The sequence below is a fragment of the Pristiophorus japonicus genome, chromosome 11, assembly GCF_044704955.1.
Source record: "Pristiophorus japonicus isolate sPriJap1 chromosome 11, sPriJap1.hap1, whole genome shotgun sequence".
NCBI lineage: Eukaryota > Metazoa > Chordata > Chondrichthyes > Pristiophoridae > Pristiophorus > Pristiophorus japonicus.
In genome coordinates, this window is record NC_091987.1 from 210,881,620 (window position 1) to 210,906,668 (window position 25,049).

The following is a 25,049-nucleotide window of genomic DNA, read 5'->3' on the forward strand; positions in this document are numbered from 1 at the left end:
AGGTCCTGGGCAGCATTTCTATTACAACTCTGGCAGTGGTGCGAAGGAGCGGGTTTGACTCTATTGATTTCACTACGACGTTTTAGTGATTAATGCGGCAAATCCACTTTGCACTGATGTCAATGCAGTCCGTGTGACCAGTTCAAAGTTACGTAAGTGTAAAATGTTTCAAAATCTTCAATCACCTCGACTGCAGTTAGTCTATGGATTCTGGCCACTGAAAGCCTCACTCTTTCTTGCGTATGCACCTCTCTGTCGGATGCTTCTCTTGTGTAATGTCTGTTTGAGTCCACTTGCCCATCAGCTGAATGACTGATGTGTGCCTGAGCATCGTGATTAAAGTACTTTTATGCTGGGCAGCTGCTTCCTTTCATAAGCTACAACCATTCTAGTACTCGAGTCAAATTTAAAATAAAATCAAATCTGTGTCTTTGTCAATTTTATATTGGTAAACATTCACAATGGGATTAAAAACCTTTAGAGTATTGTTTTAAATCCTGTTACCTGCCAAGAAGCAGCTGTCTGCGTGAAAAATTATGTTGTCTTTAGGGGGCATTTGGGACTGTTTTCAAGCCCACAACTACTACAAATCATTCATTTCTGTGACTGAGCTCATGGCACGAGAACAAATTTAGTGCACGTGACTCAAACTAGCTGGTGCCTGTGTTCAATATGTTGGGTAATGGTGGAGACAGTAATCTTTCAGTGAGACTTGAGAGAGGAAAATGAAGACTTGCATTTATATAACGCCTTTGACGTCCTAAAAGACTTTACAGCCACTGAAGTACTTTTGGAGTGCAGACACTGTTGTAATGTAGGAAATGCGGCAGCCAATTTGCACACCGCTAGCTCCCACTAACAGCAATATGATAATGACCAGATAATCTGTTTTTAATGTTGTTTGAGGGATAAATATTGGCCAGAACACTGGGGATAGCTCCCCTGCTCTTCAAAATAGTGCCATGGGATCGTTTACCTTCACCTGAGAAGAGTCGGGGCCTCGGTTTAAGGTCCCATCCGAAAGACGATACCTACAACAATACAGCGCTCCCTCAGCGCTGCACTGGAGTGTCAGCTGAGATTTATGTGCTCAAGGCCCTGGAGTGGGAATTGAACCCAACACCTTCTGACTCCAAGGCGAGTGTGCTACCCACTGAGCTACATTTGACACCCAGAAAAACTGATAGTCTAGTTCTTGGCGTATGTGAGCTGATAGAAAGAAAGAGCTTGCACTTATGTTACGCCTTTTACAACCTTGGTTACCCCCCCAAAAGCGCTTTGCAGCCACTGAAGTACTTTTGAAGTGTAGTCACTGTTGCAATGTAGGAAACGCGGACAGCCAAGACTGCTAATTTTGCAAGTTGGAAACTAATCCAATGCCATAGGATGGCTGGTGGGAAATTAAAAAAATGGTGCGCTGTGTGGTTTTCTTCTCAGGGTAAGGTGCATTGTTGTGGGAGCGTGGAAGGAGGATTACTGTGCTACATTTGACTTGGTAATACTTGATGCTACTGGATGCTTCAAATGGAAGAAGTGTTTCATTTCTCCATACCAACATCTTTCAGCTCAAAGTGCAGTATAAAAAAAAAAATTTGAGGGCAGAATATTTTTAAATTTCAGGGTCTGCAGCTTGTAGTTTATTTGGTAAATGACCCACTGACATGGAACCCTCTTCTGAGCAATAGAGCAAGACAGTATTGCATAGAAAGTGGTTATTAAAATAATTCATGTAAACGCAGGATATTTGTATGCTTGGGTTGCATGAGCTTCACGTTCCAGGATGATAGACTTTCAAATAAGTCTCAGACTAGGGTTGCTAACATGCCAAATTAGCAGTCTTGGCTGCTGCATTTCCCAATTGCAACAAGTGACTACACTTCAAAAGTACTTAATTGGCTGTAAAATGTTTTGGGACGTCCCAAGGTCGTGAAAGGCACGACGTAAATGCAAGTTCTTTCTTTCTGTTAGCCCACATACAGTAAGAAATGGGTTGAGTCAGTTTCCACCCCCCCCCACCCCCCGAGAGTCTCACTGATAAAAGATTACTGCCCCCTCTATTATCCAATACTTTGAGAATGTGCAGAAGAAGTCTGCAAATATTTATGTATATTGTAAATGAAATCTAACTTTACATATTGAAGGGCTAGTAACCATTTAGCCTAGAAATTCTTGTTGGTGATACTATATCGGGACAAGTGCATGAATGATTATATGACTTTCTTTTGTCGGTGTTTTAGTGGTAACGTTAATGCAATTAAACTCTAATGTCTGTTTCAAGTTGCAGGCAGAAGCATGTTCGATGAATACATTAAGTGATCGTAAGCTAATGCCAGCAATAATATCTAGGTCTTTCGGGGGGGAGGGGGGAAACGATGGGAGAGAAAGAGAGTATAATCCGAGTATTAAAACCATAGATTCAGAAAGACTGATGGAGAGGTTTGAGGTGTTTTAGAATTGCTACCTTTTGTACTGCATTGCTTGGCCATGGGATGGTGCTATGGTCCAATTCTTTCAGTACAATGCAGTGATTTATAGTGCAAGTTTACCTCCTTCATAACTTTGCCGATTTCTCTGCAAGTGAACGGTTTCATTTGGATCTGCACTGAGCAGTTGCTACTGAAGCTGACCAGTTGACTGAGTGATACTTGCTTCGATTGTCGGCAAGGCGTTTCACTATTGCTCGATGCAGATCAAAAATTTATGATTTTTCAGGGTTTAAAAACAATGTAATCATGGAAGTAGCAAATATTCAGTATCAAATGGAGTTGATGTGCATCAGTAACTGCACCCTCAACTCCACCGCCCCCTCCATGAACCCTCATAGGAACCCTCAGCTGCTTGAGCCTGTTCTGCCATTTAATTGGTAGAAGGTTTAGAGGGGATATGAGGGGAAATTTATTCGCCCAGAGGGTGGTGGGGGTCTGGAACTCTCTGCCTGAAAGGGAGGTACATAATGGTCGTGTAAATCTTTTTGGAGTGCTTTTGGAATGTTTTTTTGAGTTTTGTCCCCCGCCCCCCCCCCCCACGGCCTCTCTCGCAGCGCTCCCGGCCCCGGACTAAAGTTGCCGAAACTCGCGGTTTGCGCTGCGGATCGTCGTGCAACGCCCCCTTTATCGATCGTAAAGATGGAAAGTTAGGCCTAAAAACGGTAGTGCAGCAAACAGTAATTTTGGCGTGAAACTACCGTTTTTGCTGAAAACTGAAAATCTAGCCCAAAGTGCCGTAACATACAGGACTACGGATCAAGAGCTAGAAAGTGGATAGCGCTTTGTTGGCCGGTGTGGACACCTTCTGTGCTGTAAAATTTCTATGAATTAGACCATGGCTGATGTGTATCTCTAATCCATTTGATCCCTTTGCCTCATTACTCTTGCCTAATAAAAGCCTGGTGATCGCGGTTTTGAAAATTTCAATTGACCCTCAGGCTCGACATCTTTTTTTAGCGGGGGCAGGGGGGCGGGGTTGTGGGGGCGAGGGCGGGGGTGAGAAGAAAAGAGTGTTCCAGATTTCCACTACCCTCTGTGTGGAAAAAGTTGTTTCCTGATATCACTCCTACATGGCCGAGATCTAATTTTAAGGTTGTGCCCCCTTGTTCTGGATTCCCCCCACCACAGGAAATAATTTATCTTTATCAAATGTCATACACTATTGCATCCCTTTATTATTTTGAACATCTCAATTAGATTACCCCTCAATCTGCTACACTCAAGGGAATACACACGCCTAGTTTATGCAAACTGTACTCACAGTTTCATACTATAAACCGTGTGATGTGTGTATACGGGCCAGCCCACACTGCGATATGTGTGCGCACTAGGTCCGTGCAGCAGAGCAGGTCTCCAGTTGTCCTGGTTAACCCTTGCCACTTGATAAAGGTCTAGCTCTGTCGAGCCCGTGTGGTGGCTGGTGTGCAACGGTCACCACACGTTAAAAAAATATCCTCGCATAGGCATCTTCTACCCCCTCAATTGGAGTTCAGGACCTGGAATATCGGGTCCTTCATTGAAACATCTGTGAACTCATGTGGAAGCAAGTCATCCTCGTTCGAGGAACCGCCTATGATGATATGGAGTTAGGTCGCAAATCAGCCATGATCTCATTTAATGGCAGAACAGGCTCGAGGGGCTCAATAGCCTACTCCTGTTCCTAAGTTCCTATTGCACTAGCCTTTTAGATGTTTTTTTGCACCTGTGCACTAGCTTTTAATGGTTTGCGTGGCTGTACATCTGCACAGCCTTGCCACTCTTTCCCTCTTAATATATTTATAAAAGCTTTTACTTCGTTCAGCTGTCTAGACTTGCACATTAAGCACAAGGCTGCAGGGTCTGCCTGACTTTAAAATAAATGAGGCGCGGAAAATAGTGGGGGTTCTGGCCACTACGGGGCATCCGGGAAAGCCACGTAGCAGCAGATGTTTTACTGCCCATTCATGGTTGTCCTGAGAAGGTTGTAGGTCTTCTTGAGCCTCTGGCAGTGGCTTGATGCAACAGAGTGGCTTGCTCGGTCACTCGGAGGGAAGCTATGTGTCGGTCACGTTGGTGTGGGACGGAAACGACATACAGACCCAGACTGGATAAGGAAGGCAAGTTCCCCCCCACCCCCACAAAGGACATTGGTGAACCAGTTGGGTTTTTAACAACAATCTGACAGCTTCATGGTCACTTTTGCTGACACCAGATTTTTTAATTAAAAACTGAATTTAAATTCTCAAACTGCTATGGCAGGATTTGAACATGCGTTCCCTCTTTTATCACAGTCCAGGAACATAACCACTACCCTATCTATCCCCGCAGAGCTTAAAACATTGAGATGCTACCTTTACAGTTAAACCCGCACGGATTGATTGTGGTGTTACGCAGTTGAAACTGATTAGGGCTGTGCTGACTCATATTTTTGTGCGCTAGGCAATGTTAAATAGCTGTCTCATACATACATTATGTAGTTAGCAGAAAACGACTGGAAATTCACTTCAGAATCTACTTCCCACTTGTTCCTTTTACGTCCTGACTGACACGTCGCTTTCCCTCTCTTCCCACCTCCGTACCAGTGGCCAAGATTGAGGCCTCGTTTTCATTTCCCATTTTTAATTAAAAGCAAAATTTCCCATCTCTCTTACTTAACAATTTTCATAGAATTAATCTCATCATAAGATGACTTTGAAATTCCCCATTACTTCGATGCAGTGTCACAATAACCTTTGCATTACATGGTTGAGCCTCACCAATTTCTATCAAACATGTTCATTACTTGATTTGTACTTTGTTTTTCAGTGCCGTGCAGCTGTTCTACACAGTTAGAAACATGTTCCACTTGTTCTACGACGTGGTACCTACCTATCACAAGTAAGTATTTTACAACACTTTTTTAGAATGTGATTTTTAATTCCTGTGCAATGTTGAGTTTGGAACCTAGTTACTATATTTGCTGGTGCAGTTGCTTGGCTGTATCGCTGATTAACGTGATGGTGTAATAAAACACAGAAAATGCTGGAAATCTCAGCAGGTCAGGCAGCACCTGTGGCAAGATTAACGTTTCAGCTCAGTGACCCTTCGTCCGAACTGGCAGAAGTTCGAAATACGACAGATTCTTAAAGAAGTGCAAGGGGGAGGCGATGAAAGAACGAAAGGGAAGGTCTGTGATAGGGTGGCAGGCAGGAGAGATTAGAGGGACAAAAGGGGTGATGGGCCAAATTGAGATGATAATGGCATAAGTTAGGAAACAAAAGATACATCTAGATAGAATGTGAATGGTGGAATAATTACCAGGGGAACAGAGAAAATAATTAAAAGGTGGAGGTTTTGTAAAAATCTAATGGTACATTTAGTGAAGTCAACTGCACGGTCACTAAAATGGGCATAAATTGATAAGTTTAAATGAGTTTGCTTTAGCAACCCAAATATGCATTTGCATTTTCATCCCCCCCTTCCGTGTACTTGCTGTGTATATAATTAGAATTTAAGATGGAAACTTTGTGAATAAGTAAGTTTGTTGCATTTACAGAGAAATATGATTTGAGGGGGTTTTGATTAAACCTGGGGAGACATAGAAACATAGAAAATAGGTGCAGGAGTAGGCCATTCGGCCCTTCTAGCCTGCACCGCCATTCAATGAGTTCATGGCTGAACATACAACTTCACTACCCCATTCCTGCTTTCTCACCATACCCCTTGATCCCCCTAGTAGTAAGGACTTCATCTAACTCCTTTTTGAATATATTTAGTGAATTGGCCTCAACAACTTTCTGTGGTAGAGAATTCCACAGGTTCACCACTCTCTGGGTGAAGAAATTCCTCCTCATCTCGGTCCTAAATGGCTTACCCCTTATCCTTAGACTGTGTCCCCTGGTTCTGGACTTCCCCAACATTGGGAACATTCTTCCTGCATCTAACCTGTCTAACCCCGTCAGAATTTTAAACGTTTCTATGAGGTCCCCTTTCATTCTTCTGAACTCCAGTGAATACAAGCCCAGTTGATCCAGTCTTTCTTGATAGGTCAGTCCCGCCATCCCGGGAATCGGTCTGGTGAACCTTCGCTGCACTCCCTCAATAGCAAGAATGTCCTTCCTCAGGTTAGGAGACCAAAACTGTACACAATACTCCAGGTGTGGCCTCACCAAGGCCCTGTACAACTGTAGCAACACCTCCCTGCCCCTGTACTCATAGCCCCTCGCTATGAAGGCCAACATGCCATTTGCTTTCTTAACCGCCTGCTGTACCTGCATGCCAACCTTCAATGACTGATGTACCATGACACCCAGGTCTCTTTGCACCTCCCCTTTTCCTAATCTGTCCCCATTCAGATAATAGTCTGTCTCTCTGTTTTTACCACCAAAGTGGATAACCTCACATTTATCCACATTATACTTCATCTGCCATGCATTTGCCCACTCACCTAACCTATTCAAGTCGCTCTGCAGCCTGATAGCATCCTCCTCGCAGCTCACACTGCCACCCAACTTAGTGTCATCCGCAAATTTGGAGATACTACATTTAATCCCCTCGTCTAAATCATTAATGTACAATGTAAACAGCTGGGGCCCCAGCACAGAACCTTGCGGTACACCACTAGTCACTGCCTGCCATTCTGAAAAGTCCCCATTTACTCCTACTCTTTGCTTCCTGTCTGACAACCAGTTCTCAATCCATGTCCGCACACTACCCCCAATCCCATGTGCTTTAACTTTGCACATTAATCTCTTGTGTGGGACCTTGTCGAAAGCCTTCTGAAAGTCCAAATATAATACATCAACTGGTTCTCCCTTGTCCACTCTACTGGAAACATCCTCAAAAAATTCCAGAAGATTTGTCAAGCATGATTTCCCTTTCACAAACCCATGCTGACTTGGACCTATCATGTCACCTCTTTCCAAATGCACTGCTATGACATCCTTAATAATTGATTCCATCATTTTGCCCACTACTGAGGTCAGGCTGACCGGTCTATAATTCCCTGTTATCTCTCTCAGACAATAAGAGTCTGCTGGCACAGGGATAGCAGACAGAAGTTTAGAAATTACACTGTCTTGATATTACAGTATGAAAGCCAACAGCATTCGTGCGAATTACTGCCACTTTTTTTTTTAGAAAAGCTTTTGCCCATTTTATTTTAAATGGGTTATTGCCTTTGTTAAAATAACACAGTAATTTCATACAAACTTAAGTGTTCATGAGGTGATACCACACAATGTACTTTATAGATTAAAAGATTTTTCTGGGTGTCTCTTCCAAGTAAACTGCCTGACTGACTTGACTGTGGAGAAGTAAATGATTGGGTTTTTACATACAGTTTTAAAAAAGACTTGGATTTATATAGCGCCTTTCACAACCACCGGACGTCTCAAAGCCAATTAAGTATTTTTGGAGTGTAGTTGCTGTTGTAATGTGGGAAACGCAGCAGCCAATTTTCTCACAAGCAAGCTCCCACAAAGAGCAATGTGATAATCACCAGAAGAAGGGGTCATAGTCTCAGGATACAGGGTAGGAAATTTAGGACCAAGATAAGGAGAAATGTTTTCATTCAGAGATGTGGTGAACCTGTGGAAATCTCTACCACAGAAGGCTGTGGAGACATAGAAACATAGAAAATAGGTGCAGGAGTAGGCCATTCGGCCCATCGAGCCTGCACCACCATTCAAAAAGATCATGGCTGATTATTCTCTCAGTACCGCTTTCCTGCTTTCTCTCCATAGCTCTTGATCCCTTTAGCCGTAAGGGCCACATCTAACTCCCTTTTGAATATATCCAATGAACTGGCAACAACAACTCTCTGTAGCAGGGAATTCCACAGGTTAACAACTCTCTGAAGAAGTTTCTGCTCATCTCAGTCCTAAATGGCCTACCCCTTATCCTAAGACTGTGTCCCCTGGTTCTGGACTTTCCCAACATCGGGAACATTCTTCCCGCATCTAACCTGTCCAGTCCCGTCAGAATCTTGTACGTTTCTATGAGATCCCCTCTCATCCTTCTAAACTCCAATGTATAAAGGCCCAGTTGATTCAGTCTCTCCTCATATGTCAGTCCAGCCATCCCTGGAATCAGTCTGGTGAACCTTCGCTGCACTCCCTCAATAGCAAGTACGTCCTTTCTCAGATTAGGAGACCAAAACTGAACACAATATTCCAGGTGAGGTCTCACCAAGGCCCTGTACAACTGCAGTAAGACCTCCCTGCTCCTATACGCAAATCCCCTAACTATGAAGGCCAGCATACCATTTGCCGCCTTCACCGCCTGCTGTACCTGCATGCCAACCATCAATGACTGATGAACCATGACACCCAGGTCTCGTTGCACCTCCCCTTTTCCTAATCTGCCATTCAGATGATATTCTGCCTTTGTGTTTTTGCCCCCAAAATGGATAACCTCACATTTATCCACATTATACTGCATCTGCCATGCATTTGCCCACTCACCAACCTGTCCAAGTCACCCTGCAGCCTCTTAGCATCCTCCTCACAGCTCACACTGCCACCCAGTTTACTGTCATCTGCAAACTTGGAGATATTACACTCAATTCCTTCATCTAAATCATTGATGTATATTGTAAATAGCTGGGGTCAAAGCACTGAGCCCTGTGGCACCCCACTAGTCACTCCCTGCCATTCTGAAAAGTACCCGTTTATCCAGACTCTCTGCTTCCTTCTGCCAACCAGTTCTTTATCCACGTCAGTACATTACTCCCAATACCATGTGCTTTGATTTTGCACACCTATCTCTTGTGTGGGACCTTGTCAAAAGCCTTTTGAAAGTCCAAATACACCACATCCACTGGTTCTCCTTGTCCATTCTGCTAGTTACATCCTCAAAAAATTCCAGAAGATTCATCAAACATGATTTCCTTTTCATAAATCCATGCTGACTTGGACTTGCTTTCCAAATGTGCTGCTATTTCATCCTTAATGATTGATTCCAACATTTTCCCCACTAATGATGTCTGGTCTATAATTACCCGTTTTCTCTCTCTCATTTTTAAAAAAGTGGTGTTACATTAGCTATCCTCCAGTCCATAGGAACTGATCCAGAGTCGATAGACTGTTGGAAAATGATCACCAATGCATCCACTATTTCTATGGCCACTTCCTTAGTCTGCATCCCAGAATACTTATCAGGCCCTCTGCCTTCAATCCCATCAATTTCCCTAACACAATTTCCTGCCGAATGAGGATATCCTTCAGTTATTCCTTCTCACTAGACCCTCTGCCCCTAGTACATCCGGAAGATTATTTGTGTCTTCCTTCGTGCAGACAGAACCAAAGTATTTGTTCAATTGGCTTGCCATTTCTTTGTTCCCCATTATAAATTCATCTGAATCCGACTGCAAGGGACCTACGTTTATCTTCACTAATCTTTTTCTCTTCACATATCTATAGAAGCTTTTGTAGTCAGTTTTTATTTTCCCGGCAAGCTTCCTCTCGTACTCTATTTTCCGCCTCTTAATTAAACCCTTAGTCCTCCTCTGCTGAATTCTAAATTTCTCCCAGTCCTCAGGTTTGCTGCTTTTTCAGGCCAATTTATATGCCTCTTTCTTGGATTTAACACTATCCTTAATTTTCCTTGTTAGCCACGGTTGAACCACCTTCCCCGTTTTACTTTTACTCCAGACAGGGATGTACAATTGTTGAAGTTCATCCATGTGATCCTTAAATGTTTGCCATTGCCTATCCACCGTCAACCCTTTAAGTATTATTTGCCAGTCTATTCTAGCCAATTCACGCCTCATACTGTCGAAGCTACCTTTCCTTAAGTTCAGGACCCTAGTTTCTGAATTAACTGTCACACTCCATCTTAATGAAGAAATCTACCATATTATAGTCACTCTTCCCCAAGAGGCCTCGCACAACAAGATTGCTAATTAGTCCCTTCTCATTACACATCACCCAGTCTAGGATGGCCAGCTCTCCAGTTGGTTCCTCGACATATTGGTCTTGAAAACCATCCGTAATACACTCCAGGAAATCCTCCTCCACTGCATTGCTACCAGCTTGGTTAGCCCAGTCAATATGTAGATTAAAGTCGCCCATAATAACTGCTGTATCTTTATTACGCACATCCCTTATTTCTTGTTTGATGCTGTCCTCAACCTCACTACTACAGTTTGGTGGTCTGTACACAACTCCCACTAGTGTTTTCTGCCCTTTGGTATTCCGCAGCTCCACCCATACCGATTCCACATCATCCAAGCTAATGTCCCTCCTTACTATTGCATTAATTTCCTCTTTAACCAGCAACGCCAACCAGCCTCCTTTTCCTTTCTGTCTATCCTTCTTAAATGTTGAGTACCCCTGGATGTTGAATTCCGAATACTCCTCGCATTGTGGCACAGAGCCTTCAGGCTTGTCTTTTTAACACACTTTGCCCCTTTAGAATTTTGCTGTAATGTGGCCCTTTGTTTTTTACCTTGGGTTTCTCTGCCATCCACTTACTTTTCTCCTTTCTATCTTTTGCTTCTGCCTCCATTTTATTTCTCTCTGTCTCCCTGCATCGGTTCCCGTCTCCCTGCATCGGTTCCCATCCCCCTGCCATATTACTTTAACTCCTTCCCAACAGCACTAGCAAACACTCCCCCTAGGACATTGGTTCCGGTCCTATCCAGGTGCAGACCGTCTGGTTTGTATTGGTCCCACCTACCCCAGAACCGGTTCCACTATCCCAGGAATTTGAATCCCTCCCTTCTGCACCACTGCTCAAGCCACGTATTCATCTGAGCTATTCTGCGATTCCTACTCTGACTAGCATGTGGCACTGGTAGCAATCCTGAGATTACTACTTTTGAGGTCCTACTTGTTAATTTAGCTCCTAGCTCCCTAAATTCGTCTCGTAGGACCTCATCCTGTTTTTTACCTATGTCGTTGGTACCTATATGCACCACGACAACTGGCTGTTCACCCTCCCTTTTCAGAATATCCTGCACCCGCTCCGAGACATCCTTGACCCTTGCACCAGGAAGGCAACATACCATCCTGGAGTCTCGGTTGTGGCTGCAGAAAAGCCTATCTATTCTCCTTGCAATCGAATCCCCTATCACTATAGCTCTCCCACTCCTGTTTACTGCCCTCCTGTGCAGCAGAGCCCCCCACGGTGCCTTGAACTTGGCTGCTGCTGCCCTCCACTGGAAGTGTCCCTGACTTCCCACATAGTACAGGAAGAGCATAACACGTGTCCGAACTCTCCTGCCATGACTTAACCCCTAGATTAATTTAATTTGGCAACAACAATGCTAAATGTTACTTACTGATAAAGAAAAGAAAAAGAAAAAACTACTTGCCAATCACTTGCCTCCTTGGCTGTGATGTCACCGTTCGACTTCTTTGCCTCCCTGCTGCTGCTGCACGCCTCTCTGACGCTGGGACTTTTATAGGCCGCCTCCTTGATGTCCCCGCTCAAAGTCCCGCTACCAAGTCACTGAATATATTTAAGAGGGAGATAGATAGATTTCTAGAAACAAAATGCATCAAGGGGTATGGGGAGAAAGCGGGAATATGTTGTTGAGATAGAGGATCAGCCATGATCATATTGAATGGCGGTGCAGACTCGAAGGGCCGACTGCTCCCATTTTCTATGTTTCTATCTTTTTTTTATGATGTTGATTTGAGGGATGAATATTGGCCCGGACACCTTCGAAATAGTGCCATACGATCTTTTACGTACACTTGAGAGAGCAGTCGGGGCCTCTGTTTTACGTCTCATCCGAAAGACGGCACCTCTGACAGTGCGGCGCTCCCTTAGCACTGCACTGGGAGTGTCAGCCTAGATTTTTTTTTTGTGCTAAATCCCTGGAATGGGACTTGAACCCACAATCTTCTGACCCAGGCGAGAATGCTGTCCACTGAGTCACGGCTGGCACTTGGTACAGGATGATTTTATATTCCTTCACCGACACTGCATAAATACAATGTTACTATCGGACTTTAGTCATTTAGATTTTCAAATGCAGGGTTCGCACCAAAACATGTTGGAAAATTTTGGCTATGTGGTCTTTGGGCTTGAGGCTTAGCTAAGATCATCTTGTGATCTTCTGAACCTGTCGATAGAGGAACAAGAGACCAATTCTGTGGTGACAGAAGTAAATCTAATTATTGCATAGAATGAAATTAAAAGTTACAGCACAGAAACATTCGGCCCAACTGTTCGATGCTGGTGTCTCTTTTTTCCCTTCCAAGTATTTATCCAATTCTCACAGGGGCCTCCTACCACCCGACTTCATCTAACCCCCATCTGCCTAACCACCTATTCCTCATACTTATCTATCTTCCCCTTGCGTGCATCTATGCTGTTCACCTCAACATGTGACATGTTGAAGCCACAAGAAGATGGGTCATTTAGCATCAAAGGATCTATCTGATTTCACTACTTTAGCGGTAAGAATCATCTATCGGGGCAATGAATTGTCGATTTCCTCAGGATGTAAAAAAATTGGTGCCCTCAGGAATTCTGTTTAAATTTAGCATTTTCAATGTTATTATGAAAATATTGTCCTATTGTGAAGCGGATCTTGCTTATAGTTGCTGTTGGAAATGTCAGTGCCAACACCAGCAAAACTTGAGATGCACTTGGTTCTTTTATCCATCCGACTCTTTCTTCATGAGGATAGCTTTATAGTTACTTTGCTCACTAGAGGTCAGGATTGCTCCAGTTACCATTCAGTTATTTTTGGCAGATGTAACCTTCTGATAGATTCTAAACCTGTTGTCTTTTTCTCATTCAGGGAGACCCTGCAGAAGTTGCCCCAGCTGGCTGGCATTCACCACAACAATTGCATGTACATTGCCCATCACCTGATTACCCTGGGACACCAATTCCAATGCAGCCTCCCAAGTCCTTTGTCCAGTGGAGCTGTGATCTTTGTAGACTTCGTGCCAAGTTTTAGGAGATTAGGTGCGTAACTGGATTTCGGTTCACTAATCATTTGAGCCCTGTATGTATGTGTCTTAAGATTTTCCAAACCTTTTCTAACACGACAGCAATTGTGATCCATTATCCACCATGTTAAAAGTAGAATTGGTGGTGATTACAGATCCTTAGCCTTCAATTGCAATCACATTTGTTGCCATGATATATTTAGATTAAATTACCTAAATTTGCTCCTCCAAAGAATAACAACGTTGATGGTGCAGGCTGCTTTTGTGACATTGCTCACGGTTGAATTTTCTTGCTTTGTCTTCGAAAGTGAAAATTGCTACTAATTCTGAGAGTTGCTTTGTGGTGGGAAGTGACACAGCTCCACCGCTCTGCCGCAGCATTTTCAGAGCTCTCCGCTGCCTGAAAGATTAGGAAGAATTTCAAATCGAAGATGTCTGTGAGAACTGACAGAAACTTAGCAATAGGTCACCAATGACGCCAATCTAAACTCTTTTAAAATTGCTGCTTTAATTAGTGTGATCCCAGGGCGTCACTGAATCCACCAAGCTGTGAATGGAAAATTGCTAATGGTGCTGTGGATATCTCTGCACACAAGGTTGTGGCCACTCCAACAGTTTGATAGGGTAGTTCGTTTTTCTAAAAACTTTGAAGAACTCATGAAAACATTGCCTGTTGTATAAATTTACTCGGTTACGTGTGCCTTGAATTATCTGTGTCACATAATGTTGAGGCTCAAACTGTGTTGATTTAAGATCTTGATGCTCTGTTCTTATTCTCGTGCCCCCTATCTTTCCCCGGCCAAACCCACCATCTGAAACTCTGCACCATTCCACGGTTGACAGTGAGTTTGACTCAGGTGGTAGTACTCCTTTCTCTTTGAGTTCTGGCCACCATTTCGCTCCTTGAAAACCACCAAACCAAATGAACTGGTCATTCTTGTTTGTGGGACTTTGCTGTGCAGAATGACTTGAGGGTGTCAAGTGCTGTATCGATGCCAGTTCTTTCTTTAAGAAGGCAGGCACGTGATAAGCTCTCGGAACCCTGTCACTCTGCCGATCAAACGGCAACAGGTGAGCAAGAGCAGCTCTGGGGTATTTTTGTGCCTTGTGTTTGCATCTCTGGGAAGTGTCCTGACCTAGACCTGTGTTGCAATTGGGAATTTGGTACATTTTGGTCACGGAAATGTTGAGCCCAGAAATCTGGATGAGCGTGATTTTTTTCTTTTTCTTTTTGAAGGCCTTGATCGAGTTAGTCACCAACGTTCCCGCTATGCTACACGACCGCGCAGCTGTCTGGAGGTCCCATTCAGGCCGCTCACTGGCTTTTCAGTAGGAGATTTCGCACATGCGCAAAATTTTGAATGGGCCGCGCAACCCGAAAATATTAGGGGGGACGCATTGTTAGTCACCCTGTGTATGTGGGGAGGGGGAGGCACGTGAGTGGAGGCAGAGTGTGTAAGAACGTTATTCTTGTTTTAAATACTGTTCAATGTCGATCACCGTACTCCATCATTTTTGACATGTAATTGTACTTTCATTATCGTCCGAAGACTCTGTCAACTCCGTTTTTAAACATTGCAAAGCAAATTGTTTACTGAATGAATGAATGGATTTTAATTTATTCTCATTCTTAGTAAATGTCACCTAGAATAGGACATTCTGTAGCTGAGGTCAAAATAAAATGAATTTGTTGTCGGGTGGGGGGGGGGGGGATGATGGATTGTGAGATTGAAACTGGTCATTGCAGCTGCTGCTGAAATAAGTGGATTGATTGAAGAGCACTGGTGTATCTTATTGTGGAAATCCAAGTCTAAATTTATGGGACAAATTGCCTTTCTCAAAAACAACAACAATTTTTTTTCCCTGTTTCTAAATGGCATTCCATTTCTCATCGCCAGGAACCGAGTGTTTCTTGGCACAGTTGTGTGCCCAAAGAGATGAGTTGCTGGAAAGGTTGTCGAACGCAAGGAATCTTTCAGGCTTGGACGATGCGGATAATTACTCTGCTGCAAACAAAGCTGTCCGACAGGTTGGATGCTGTGGTGCAGATGTGTTTTTGCTTTTTTCATTTTCATAGGCATTGGAGAGTTTACCGAGAGAAGAATTATAATTATAAATGCTTAATATCTGAAATAAAAACCAAGCATTTTGCACACTCGGGTCTCCATATATTATAGAAAAGATACAGAGGCACTGGAGACGGCGCAATAAACAATTCACAAGAATGATACCAAAACCTAGAGGATATATTTATCAGGAAAGGCTGAACAAGCTGCAGCTTTTTTTTCTCTCCGAGAAAGTTGGATAGTGATCTAATAGAGGTCTTTAAATTTGTCAAGGGGTTTGATAGGGTAGATGTAGAGATGTTTCCACTTTATCAAAACTAGCGAGCATAAATAGAAGATAGTCACAGAATCATAGAAATTTACCGCACAGAAGGAGGCCATTTTGGCCCATCGTGTCCACGCTGGCCAACAAAGAGCTATCCAACCTCATCCCACTTTCCAGCTCTCAGTCCGTAGACCTGTAGGTTACGGCACTTTCAGTACATATCCAAGTCCTTTTTAAATGCGATGAGGGTTTCTGCCTCTACCACCATTTCAGGCAGAGTTCCAGACCCCCACCAAGCTCTGGGTGACAAAAGATATTCCTCAACTCTCTTCTAATCCTTCCTCCAATTACTTTGCATCTATGCCCCCTGGTTATTGACTTCTCTGCTAAGGGAAACGGGTCCTTCCTATCCAGGCGCCTTATAATCTTATGCACCTCAATTGAATCTCCCCTCGGCCTCCTCTGTTCCAGTAGGGATTTCAGGAGGAATTCTTTACCCAGACAGTGGTTAGAATGTGGAACTCACTACCACAAGGAGTAGTTGAGGCGACTAGCATAGATGCATTTAAGGAGAAGCTAGCTATGTACATGAAGGAGAAAGGAATAGAAGGCTATGCTGATTGGGTTAGATGCAGAGGGGTGGGAGGAGGCGAGTGTGGAGCATAAACACCGGCGTAGACCAGTTGGGTCGAATAGCCTGTTTCGGTGTTGTAAAATTCTATGCAAGTACACAGCAGATTTGTCAGCATCTGAAATGGACAAGCCATCCTTTTCCAAACTCCTCATCTTTCCTGTAATTTGTGTTTTACCTGCTTATATAATGGAAGAAGTAACATTGGTCGTATCTCATTACTGTACTGAGATCTTGACTGAATTATTGATCCTATTGTGGCCGTCTGCCAGTCTGCAACCATTCTCTCGAGATAAAGGGAGAAAAAAAAAGTGCCAAAAATCTGAAAATTGATTAGCAAATGCTAGAATTACACAGCAGATCCATCAGCATTCCAGAAGGAAAACGACAGGCCTACACTTGAAACGTAACCTGTCTTTTCAGATTGACCTGTGTGGGTTCAGCATTTCCTGTTGATATTGTTAACTGCTTCTGTACAAGAGGTTCAGACTGCACCTCCATCCTTTTGTATGGCGTTGGACAGGAATGTATCGTATTTATCCCTTCAAACCCCTTTGAGTAATTCTAGCTCCAGTGACTGTTCTGGAATGTTAAATTATAACTGAGTGGAGTGAGTGCTTTGAAGCAGCTTAAGTGATTGTGTTTTTTCTGTCTTAGGCAGAATTAGATTTTTGCGATTTTTCTATATAGTCCTTGTCCTACCACAAAACTGTAGCGATTTAACTTGTCTGTCAGCAGACGTCACTCGAGTCACATTGTGTGACATTTAAGCTTATTTCAAGCACCCCATTTGACACTAAACATAGAAACATAAAAAATAGGTGCAGGAGTAGGCCATTCGCCCCCTCGAGCCTGCACCACCATTCAATAAGATCATGGCTGATCATTCACCTCAGTACCCCTTTCCTGCTTTCTCTCCATTACCCTTAATCCCATTAGCCGTAAGGGCCATATCTAACTCCCTCTCAATGAACTGGCATCAACAACTCTCTGCGGTAGGGAATTCCACAAGTTCACAACTCTGAGTGAAGAAGTTTCTCCTCATCTCAGTCCTAAATGGCTTACCCCTTATCCTTAGCCTATGTCCCCTGGTTCTGGACTTCCCCAACATCGGGAACATTCTTCCAGCATCTAACATGTCCAGTCCCATCAGCCTGATTCTGATCATCCCACCACAAGCACAAGTTAGTGAGTCTCGTCCTGTTGCCGTACAGTTGACCTAAAGTTGCAATTATCGTGCATAATCATAGAATAACCATGCCGTTGCTCTTGCATGTATGACCATTCAAAACTTGTAAAGCTAAGTTTTAGTTTGTGCTGTTTAATTTGCGTCTAATTGAGGTCATTGTGTCTTTAATTAAAAAAAAACAGGCTTTTAACAAACAAAATTCCCAGACAGGATTCCATGCGTCTGCTGTGATATAGCTGTACCCGAATAAAAACATAGAAATTTACAGCACAGAAGGAGGCCAAGGAGGCCAAAGTGTCCACGCCGGCCGACAAAGAGCTGCACGGCCCTCGGTCAGCAGCCCTGAAGGTTACATATAAACCTATGAACAATGGCAGAAAGGCAAAGAGCACCCAGCCCAACCAGTCCGCCTCACACAAATGCAACACCCCTTAAACTGAAACATTCTACACTCCACCCCAACCGGAGCCATGTGATCTCCTGGGAGAGGCAAAAACCTGATCTAATAGTGGGTGGCTTGATAATTAAAAAGTGACGAGATCACCGCTTGATTGTAACTATCTTGCACATCAGTTGCTTGCAAACAGTTTGATTGTTGCTGTGGTCTCATTTTCCACTAGCATATTTAAAAATCGAATTGAAGGGTGGATCTTGTTAACGCAACCATGGCATTGTCCAATAGTTGAGGGAACAAGATCAGCCATGATCTTATTAAATGGCGGAGCAGGTTCGAGGGGCCGTATAGCCTACTCCTGTTCCTATTTCTTTTATATTCTTATGTAAGTTGCAGACTTCAGCACGTTGTCGGTTGGCTGACTATTTTCTAATGTCTAAATGATTTAAGGTTTTCTGTAGATTGATGGGCAACCCCATTACAGTATTGTGAATATCACTATATTGATTTAACCCAGTGATGCATTAAGATTGTCCTGTTTCAGTCATCAACTGAGTTTATGTAAACGTTTTTTTTTTCATTGTTGCAGGTGATACATCAGTTAAAGAGTCTGGGCAAAGTTTGGCAAGATGTGCTTCCGGTTCATATATACTGCAAAGCCATGGGGACTTTGCTGAACACAGCAGTTACAGAGATTGTGAACAAAGTCACAATTCTAGAGGTAATTTAAAAAGAAATGGCTAAGATTTTGAACAAGAGATATTGCATTCTCTAGAGTGGAATTCTGATGATGAATGGGTTTATTTTATTCACGCATTTTATTGTTTGTCCTTAAAGGTTCTGTGTCAGATGGCTTGTCCGACATCCCGTTCTGGATGAACAGAATTTTTCTTCCAGTTGAATATTGGGAAGACCAAAGCCATTGTTTTCGGTCCCCGCCACAAGCTTCGTTCCCTAGCCACTGACTTCATCCCTCTCCCCAACCTCTAGCTGAGGCTGAACCAGACTGTTCGCAACCTTAGTATCATATTTGACCCTGAAATTAGCTTTCGACCACATATCCGCAGCATAACTAAGACCTCCTATTTCCACCTCTAACATCATCCATCTCCGCCCTTGCCTCAGCTCATCTGCTGCTGCAGCCCTCATCCATGCCTTTATTACCTCTGGACTTGACTATTCCAACGCACTCCCGGCTGGCCTCCCACAATCTACCCTACGTAAACTTGTGATCCAAAACTCGGCAGCCTGTGTCCTAACTCGTGCAAAGTCCTGCTCACCCATCACCCCTGTGCTCGCTGACCTACATTGCATTTCAGTTAAGCAACGCCTCGATTTCAAAATTCTCATCCTTATTATCAAATCCCTCCATGGCCTTGCCCCTTCCTATCTCCGTAAACTCCTCCAGCCCCACAAACTCCCGAGATATCTGCACTCCTCAAATTCTGCCCTCTTGAGCATCAATGATTATAATCGCTCAACCATTGGTGGCCGTGCCTTCCTAGGTCCCAAGCTCTGGAACTCCCTGCCTAAACCTCTCTGCCTCTCTTCCTTCAAGATGCTCCTTAAAGCATACCGTTGACCAACCTGCGCTAATTTCTCCTTATGTGGCTCGGTGTCAAATTCTTTGTCTCATAATACTCCTGTGAAGTGCCTTGGGACATTTGACTATGTTAAGGGTGCTATATAAATACAAGTTGTTGTATTTAAAGGTTCGGCACTCAGCATGAGTATGTTCGCGGTGAGGCTGGTTGGGAATCCTGGATAGAATTAAGTTTTTATTTTCATGGTGGCGTTTGTCTTTAATGAAGTTATATGAAGGTTGCCAAACTGTAACTGAAATGTCATTCATTCACTCGTAGTGTGGCCTTCTGGAGTTATGAAGGGAGAATCAGTAAGAATCAATCACTGCACATTTAATCTCAGTTTAATATTTTGTGGGTTTACAAAAATCTTTAAATGTGATCTTGCATGCACCATCCTGCTGTTATTTAAGTGACACTTGCATTTGTTCATTTTTGCATTAACTAATATCCTGTATTTCCCTTTTCTTATCTCTTCCCGTGTTGACATCGAGATCCCCTCCCTCCTGCCATTTTTAGTTTGTGTGTGCGACATCACGCTTTGGAGTACTGTGCACAGTTCTGGTCTCCATATTTAAAAAAAAAAAAGGATTTGCGGCATTGGCGAAGATGCAAAAAAAGATTTACAAGGGCGAGAAGTTCTAACTATCGGGAAAGACTGAACATCCTGGGGCTCGTTCCTTTAGAAGGCTGACTGGTGACTCAAGAGGTCTTTAAAATGATGGAGTTTGATAGGGTAGACGTAGAGAAGATGTTTCCACTTGTGGGGGAAGTTCACTAGTGGCTGTAAATATAAGGTAGTCACTAATTAATAAATCCAAGAAAGAATTCAGGAGAAACTACGTTCACCCAGAGAGTGGTGAGAAGATGGAACTTGCTACCACAGGGAGTAGTTGAGGCGAATAGCACAGATGCATTTAAGGGGAAACTGGAGAAGGGAATAGAAGGATGTACTGATTGGGTTAGATGAAGTAAGTTTAAACACTGACATAGACCAGTTGGGTCAAATGGCCAGTTTCTGTGTAATTGTAAATTCAATGCACTTTTTAAACTGCGTTTGATGGCACTGATTGGCTGGGGACTGCAGGGCATCTGCCTGGTGGATTTTGAATGGTGCAATGGAATCGTCAACATTCACCAGAACAGGCAGGTGGGGCTTTAGTGTGAAGCCTCGTGAACTCTTGTATTGTACTGAAATGTCACTTTATGTGCCCAAGTCCTGGACTGGAGCAAGAACCTACAACCTTCGACCAAATTACTGCTGTGTGCGAGCGAGAGTGTTACCCAACTGGCACAGTAGGTTAGTCTGTGCCCTATTGTGGTCTGTGATTATAGATTCTGCACTCAATTAGTTTTGTATTGAAGTGTATTACAGTTTTCAGAATAGTTCAACTCTTTGCATATTGCAGGACATCTCCTCGGAAAGCGCTGACTGCCTCTATTTGTTATGTCGAACTATACTCGAGGAAGGGCCCCGAATCTTCCAACCACTACCTGAAGAAAACAAAAACAAAAAGTTTCAGGAAGAGGTTCCAATATATGTGCCAAAATGGCTGAAATTCAAGGAGCTGATGGTGGTGCTGCAGGCTAGTCTGCAGGAGCTGGTGGACAGGTACGTCCCTGGATTATAAATGGGCTGATAACTAAATGGATGATTTCTGCTTTCTGCAATAATAGGAGATAATAGCGTTAGATGGCTGTGTCAAGGTTTTCTTTAAACTAAGACAGTATAGCAGTAAATCATGCAAAAGCATTTATTTGTTGGTAACTTGGCCAAGTTAAGTTTATCCTCTTTCGAAGTTAACTTGGCTAGAACTTCAGGTGCAGCGAATGGGCCAGCCAACCCACAGACCTGCCTGTGTCCCTTTTGTCTGGCTCTCTGACTTTTTGCCCTCTCTTTTATCCCCTCTCCTTTTTCTGGGAGATGATGGCCTCTGCACACTGCCTGCTTGGTGCAGCTCAAGTGGGGAACGGATTTAAATGGGGCATTGAACTGGCCTTCTCTCGCTCTGGGGCCGAGTGAGTGTCTGCTTCATGTGTGTTCTGTCATGCCACGGTGCACACATTTACGTACTCAGTCCACTAGGGCAGGCATAGAGCCTGTATCTGGTTTCTGGAAACAACTGGCAACTTTTATTTAGGAGAAGAAAGATGCTGTCGGATGGGGAAAGGAATTATGAGTTGAACGTTCATTTAAAAAAAAAAAGCTGGTGAAGTTCTTTATTCCCAATGAGACTTCGATTTTGATCCTGCCATCTTTAAGCTGAGGTCTCCTGGGAAAGCAGGTCCTTGGATCCAGGTTAGTCCTTGATGCTAATGTTTTATGCGCCAACGATCAGTAAATGAGCCAGGTAATCATTGTATTCCACGAGGAGGAATTTCTTCTCTCCGAGGGTGGTGAATCTTTGGAATTCTCTAGAGCTGTGGAGGTTGGGTCATTGACTATATTGAAGGCGAAGATAGACAGATTTTTGAACTACAAGGGAGTCGAGGGTTATGGCGAACAGGCAAGAAAGTGGAGTTGAGTCCATGATCAGATCGGCCATGATCTTACTGAATGGCGGAGCAGGCTCGAGGGGCCGTATGGCCAACTCCTGCTCCTATTTATGGGGGAAACTAAAACTAGAGGACATAGTCTTAGAATAAGGGGCCGCCCATTCAAAACTGAGATGGAGAAATTTCTTAGGGTTGTAAATCTGTGGAATTCTCTGCCCCAGAGAGCTGTGGAGGCTGGGCCATTGAATATATTTAAGGCGGAGATAGACAAATTTTTGAGAGATAAGGGAATAAAGGGTTATGGGGAGCGGGCAGGGAAGTGGAGCCGAGTCCATGATCAGATCAGCCATGATTTTATTGAATGGCGGAGCAGGCACGAAGGGCCAAATGGCCTACTCCTGCTCCTATGTCTTATGTTTCTGTGTTAGACAAAGTTACTGTAACACCGAAAATACATATACAGCTACTGATCTATTGAAGATAATAGATAATACTTGTACTTGTGTACTGTCTTTATCAAGTCGTCAAAACTTCTCAAAGCACCTCGCTACATTGGAGTTGAGATGATTGCGGCGTAGTTAAACGCAGCACCCATTTTAAGCCAGCATGGTCCTGTAAGCAACAATGGGATAAATGACCAGTTGGTCTCTGTGGTCACAAGGGGAATGGTGCCCCTGATGTCGGGAGAATTGTGTCATGGGACTCTTGGCATCCACACCTGAAAAGTGAGATGGAACCTTGGTTTAACATCACATTCAAAGGATCAAATATTGGGTTGTCAATTTGCCAACTTGCTAGGATGTGATCCAACCACTCTTTTCCCCCCCCCTCTCTTCTCTTTCCCCCCCCCCCCCCCCCCCTTCTCTCTCTCTCTCTCTCTCTCTCTCTCTCTCTCTCTCTCTCTCTCTCTCTCTCTCTCTCTCTCTCTCGCCCTCCCCTTCCAAAACAATGTTCCCTTTTGGCTGCGCAGCACTCTGGAGGTTCCGCACATCTGACTCATGGTCTTATGAATCCAAACATTCGAGGCAATATTTCCCCCTCGTCACACCCCCCCCCTCCGCCCACAAAGAAATCAGGTGTCCTGATCTCCACCAATTGTACAAAATATTTTCCGAAAACTAGTTTCTTCAATCTTAATCTGTAGTATGTTTAGAACTTTGTTTCTTGTTTTGATACTTTTTATGAATGTGTTTTAGATGGACTGATGGAAAGGGGCCTTTTGCAGCAGAATTTTCCCCAGTGGAGGCGAAGAGCTTAATCCGAGCTTTGTTTCAGAACACCGAGCGAAGAGCAGCAGCGCTGGCTAAAATTCGATAAATATAGTTCTGGTTTTTTTTCTATGTATTCAGTGAATAAAATGTTAATCAATGTATATTTACCTTGTAAACACTACCTTTTTAAAAATTTGGTAAAATTTCTTAAAAGCCATACATTTTTAGAAAATTGTAGCAATATGCTCAAGAAACATGTTTGTTCTGCCAACCGATATCGCCTGGAATAAATTATTGTATATACATACTATTTAATTAATTTTAAAATTGCACCCCATGTCGATGTGTGATAGTTGTTAGGGCAAGTAATTTATTTCAGTGAGGGATCTGCTACATAAGACCATAAGAAATAAGAGCAGGAGTTGGCCATTTGGCCCCTCGAGCTTGCTCCATCATTCAATAAGATCATGACTGATCTGATCTTGGCCTCAACTCCACTTTCCTGCCTGTTTCCCATAACCCTTGACTCACCTATAGTTCAAGAATCTGCCTATCTCGGCCTTGAATATACTCAATGACCCAACCTCAACAGCTCTCTCTAGGGTAGAGAATTCTAAAGATTCACAACCGTTTGGGCGAAGAAATTCCTCCTCATCTCCGTCTTAAATGGGTGGCCTCTTATTCTGAAACTATGCCCCTTAGTTCTAGATTCCCCCACGAGCTACTGTACCATTCTACTCCGAGCCCCACATTGTAACTGCCACTGGGACTTATGCAAAATTGTGGTACTTTGGGAGCTTATGCTGCAACTGGAACCCTCAATTTGGCCCTCCAGGGCTTGCCTTCTATGAAATGCTCTTTGCCCACATTCTGAGCCCAAATTTACATAAATTCCAACTCATCTGTCCTTGCCAATCTCGCTTAACTTCTAACAGATTGACTTCAAAATACTTGTCATCCTCCACAAATCCTGCCGTAGCCCGCTCCACCCAGTCTCGCTTCTCCTGCCTTGTGCCTCCCCTTTCCCTCTGCTATGCTTACTCCTGACTTGGTTTGATTTCCATCTGTGAGCAGCCTTGGGATGTTTGCTGTGCTAAGTGTGCCCTGTAAACGTTGGGCATTGTACCCACGGTAAGTCTTGGAATTTGAAGGATTTGCTAAGGGATCTTGCACCACGCCAGTTCATTTGTTCCAACAATAACGTTACTTTTTCTATTTGATGTTGGCCCGTTGTAGATGTTGTAACTCTAAAATGCAGTATAAGTTGCACAGTGTAATATAGACATCGGCAATGCTCCTAATTTTTTTTGGGGGTGCATGGTCTCTAAATTATCGCGCATGCATGGTTTTTGCCATTAGAATGCCGTTGAGCTGGCCGTGTGGGACCTGTCAATCGCTGTGTGGCCGTGCAACTTAAAGGGAACATTGGATATCGTAAGAACATAAGAAATAGGAGTAGGAGGATTTACAACACTTGGAGGATTTACAAGTATGGGGATGGGGGGAGGACACTGGCCTTTCACACATTGCCGGTGTGTTTTTGAATCTGGTCCAGACTGGAATAGTTTCCTATCTGCTGGTTGTTGAGGGTCACACGTGAAATGAGTTCGGCAGTATCGATCCAATTCTAACTGCAGCACATCACTGCCCCTAAATGGCGTTCACGTGAAGACACATTGGGCTAGCTGATACGGGAAATGTCAAAGATGGGGCTGCTCTGGATCAGTCGGGACCGTGGTATGTTGTCTGAGCAGGGCAAGAGTTTCACTTTGCATCCAACTATGCTGTCTGGCCAGAATGCTTGCTTGATCGGTGCAAAATGGGTTCCATTGCTCAACACCGCCATTCCTTGCCTCTGAG

The 25,049-nt window shown here is 43.7% G+C and overlaps 1 protein-coding gene across 1 annotated transcript in view; it reads left to right on the top strand.

The window, feature by feature from the left end:
- The window catches only part of zw10 (zw10 kinetochore protein), a 46,520-nt gene extending 23,170 nt beyond the window's left edge, over nt 1–23,350 (top strand). Inside the window, exons 11-16 of the mRNA XM_070894488.1 lie at nt 5,271–5,342; nt 13,201–13,370; nt 15,253–15,383; nt 18,489–18,620; nt 20,892–21,094; nt 23,175–23,350. Coding sequence (XP_070750589.1) covers nt 5,271–5,342; nt 13,201–13,370; nt 15,253–15,383; nt 18,489–18,620; nt 20,892–21,094; nt 23,175–23,295 — 829 coding nt within the window. The 3' untranslated portion in view covers nt 23,296–23,350. The remainder of the gene's footprint in view (nt 1–5,270; nt 5,343–13,200; nt 13,371–15,252; nt 15,384–18,488; nt 18,621–20,891; nt 21,095–23,174) is intronic.
- Nucleotides 23,351–25,049: the final 1,699 nt, after the last annotated feature.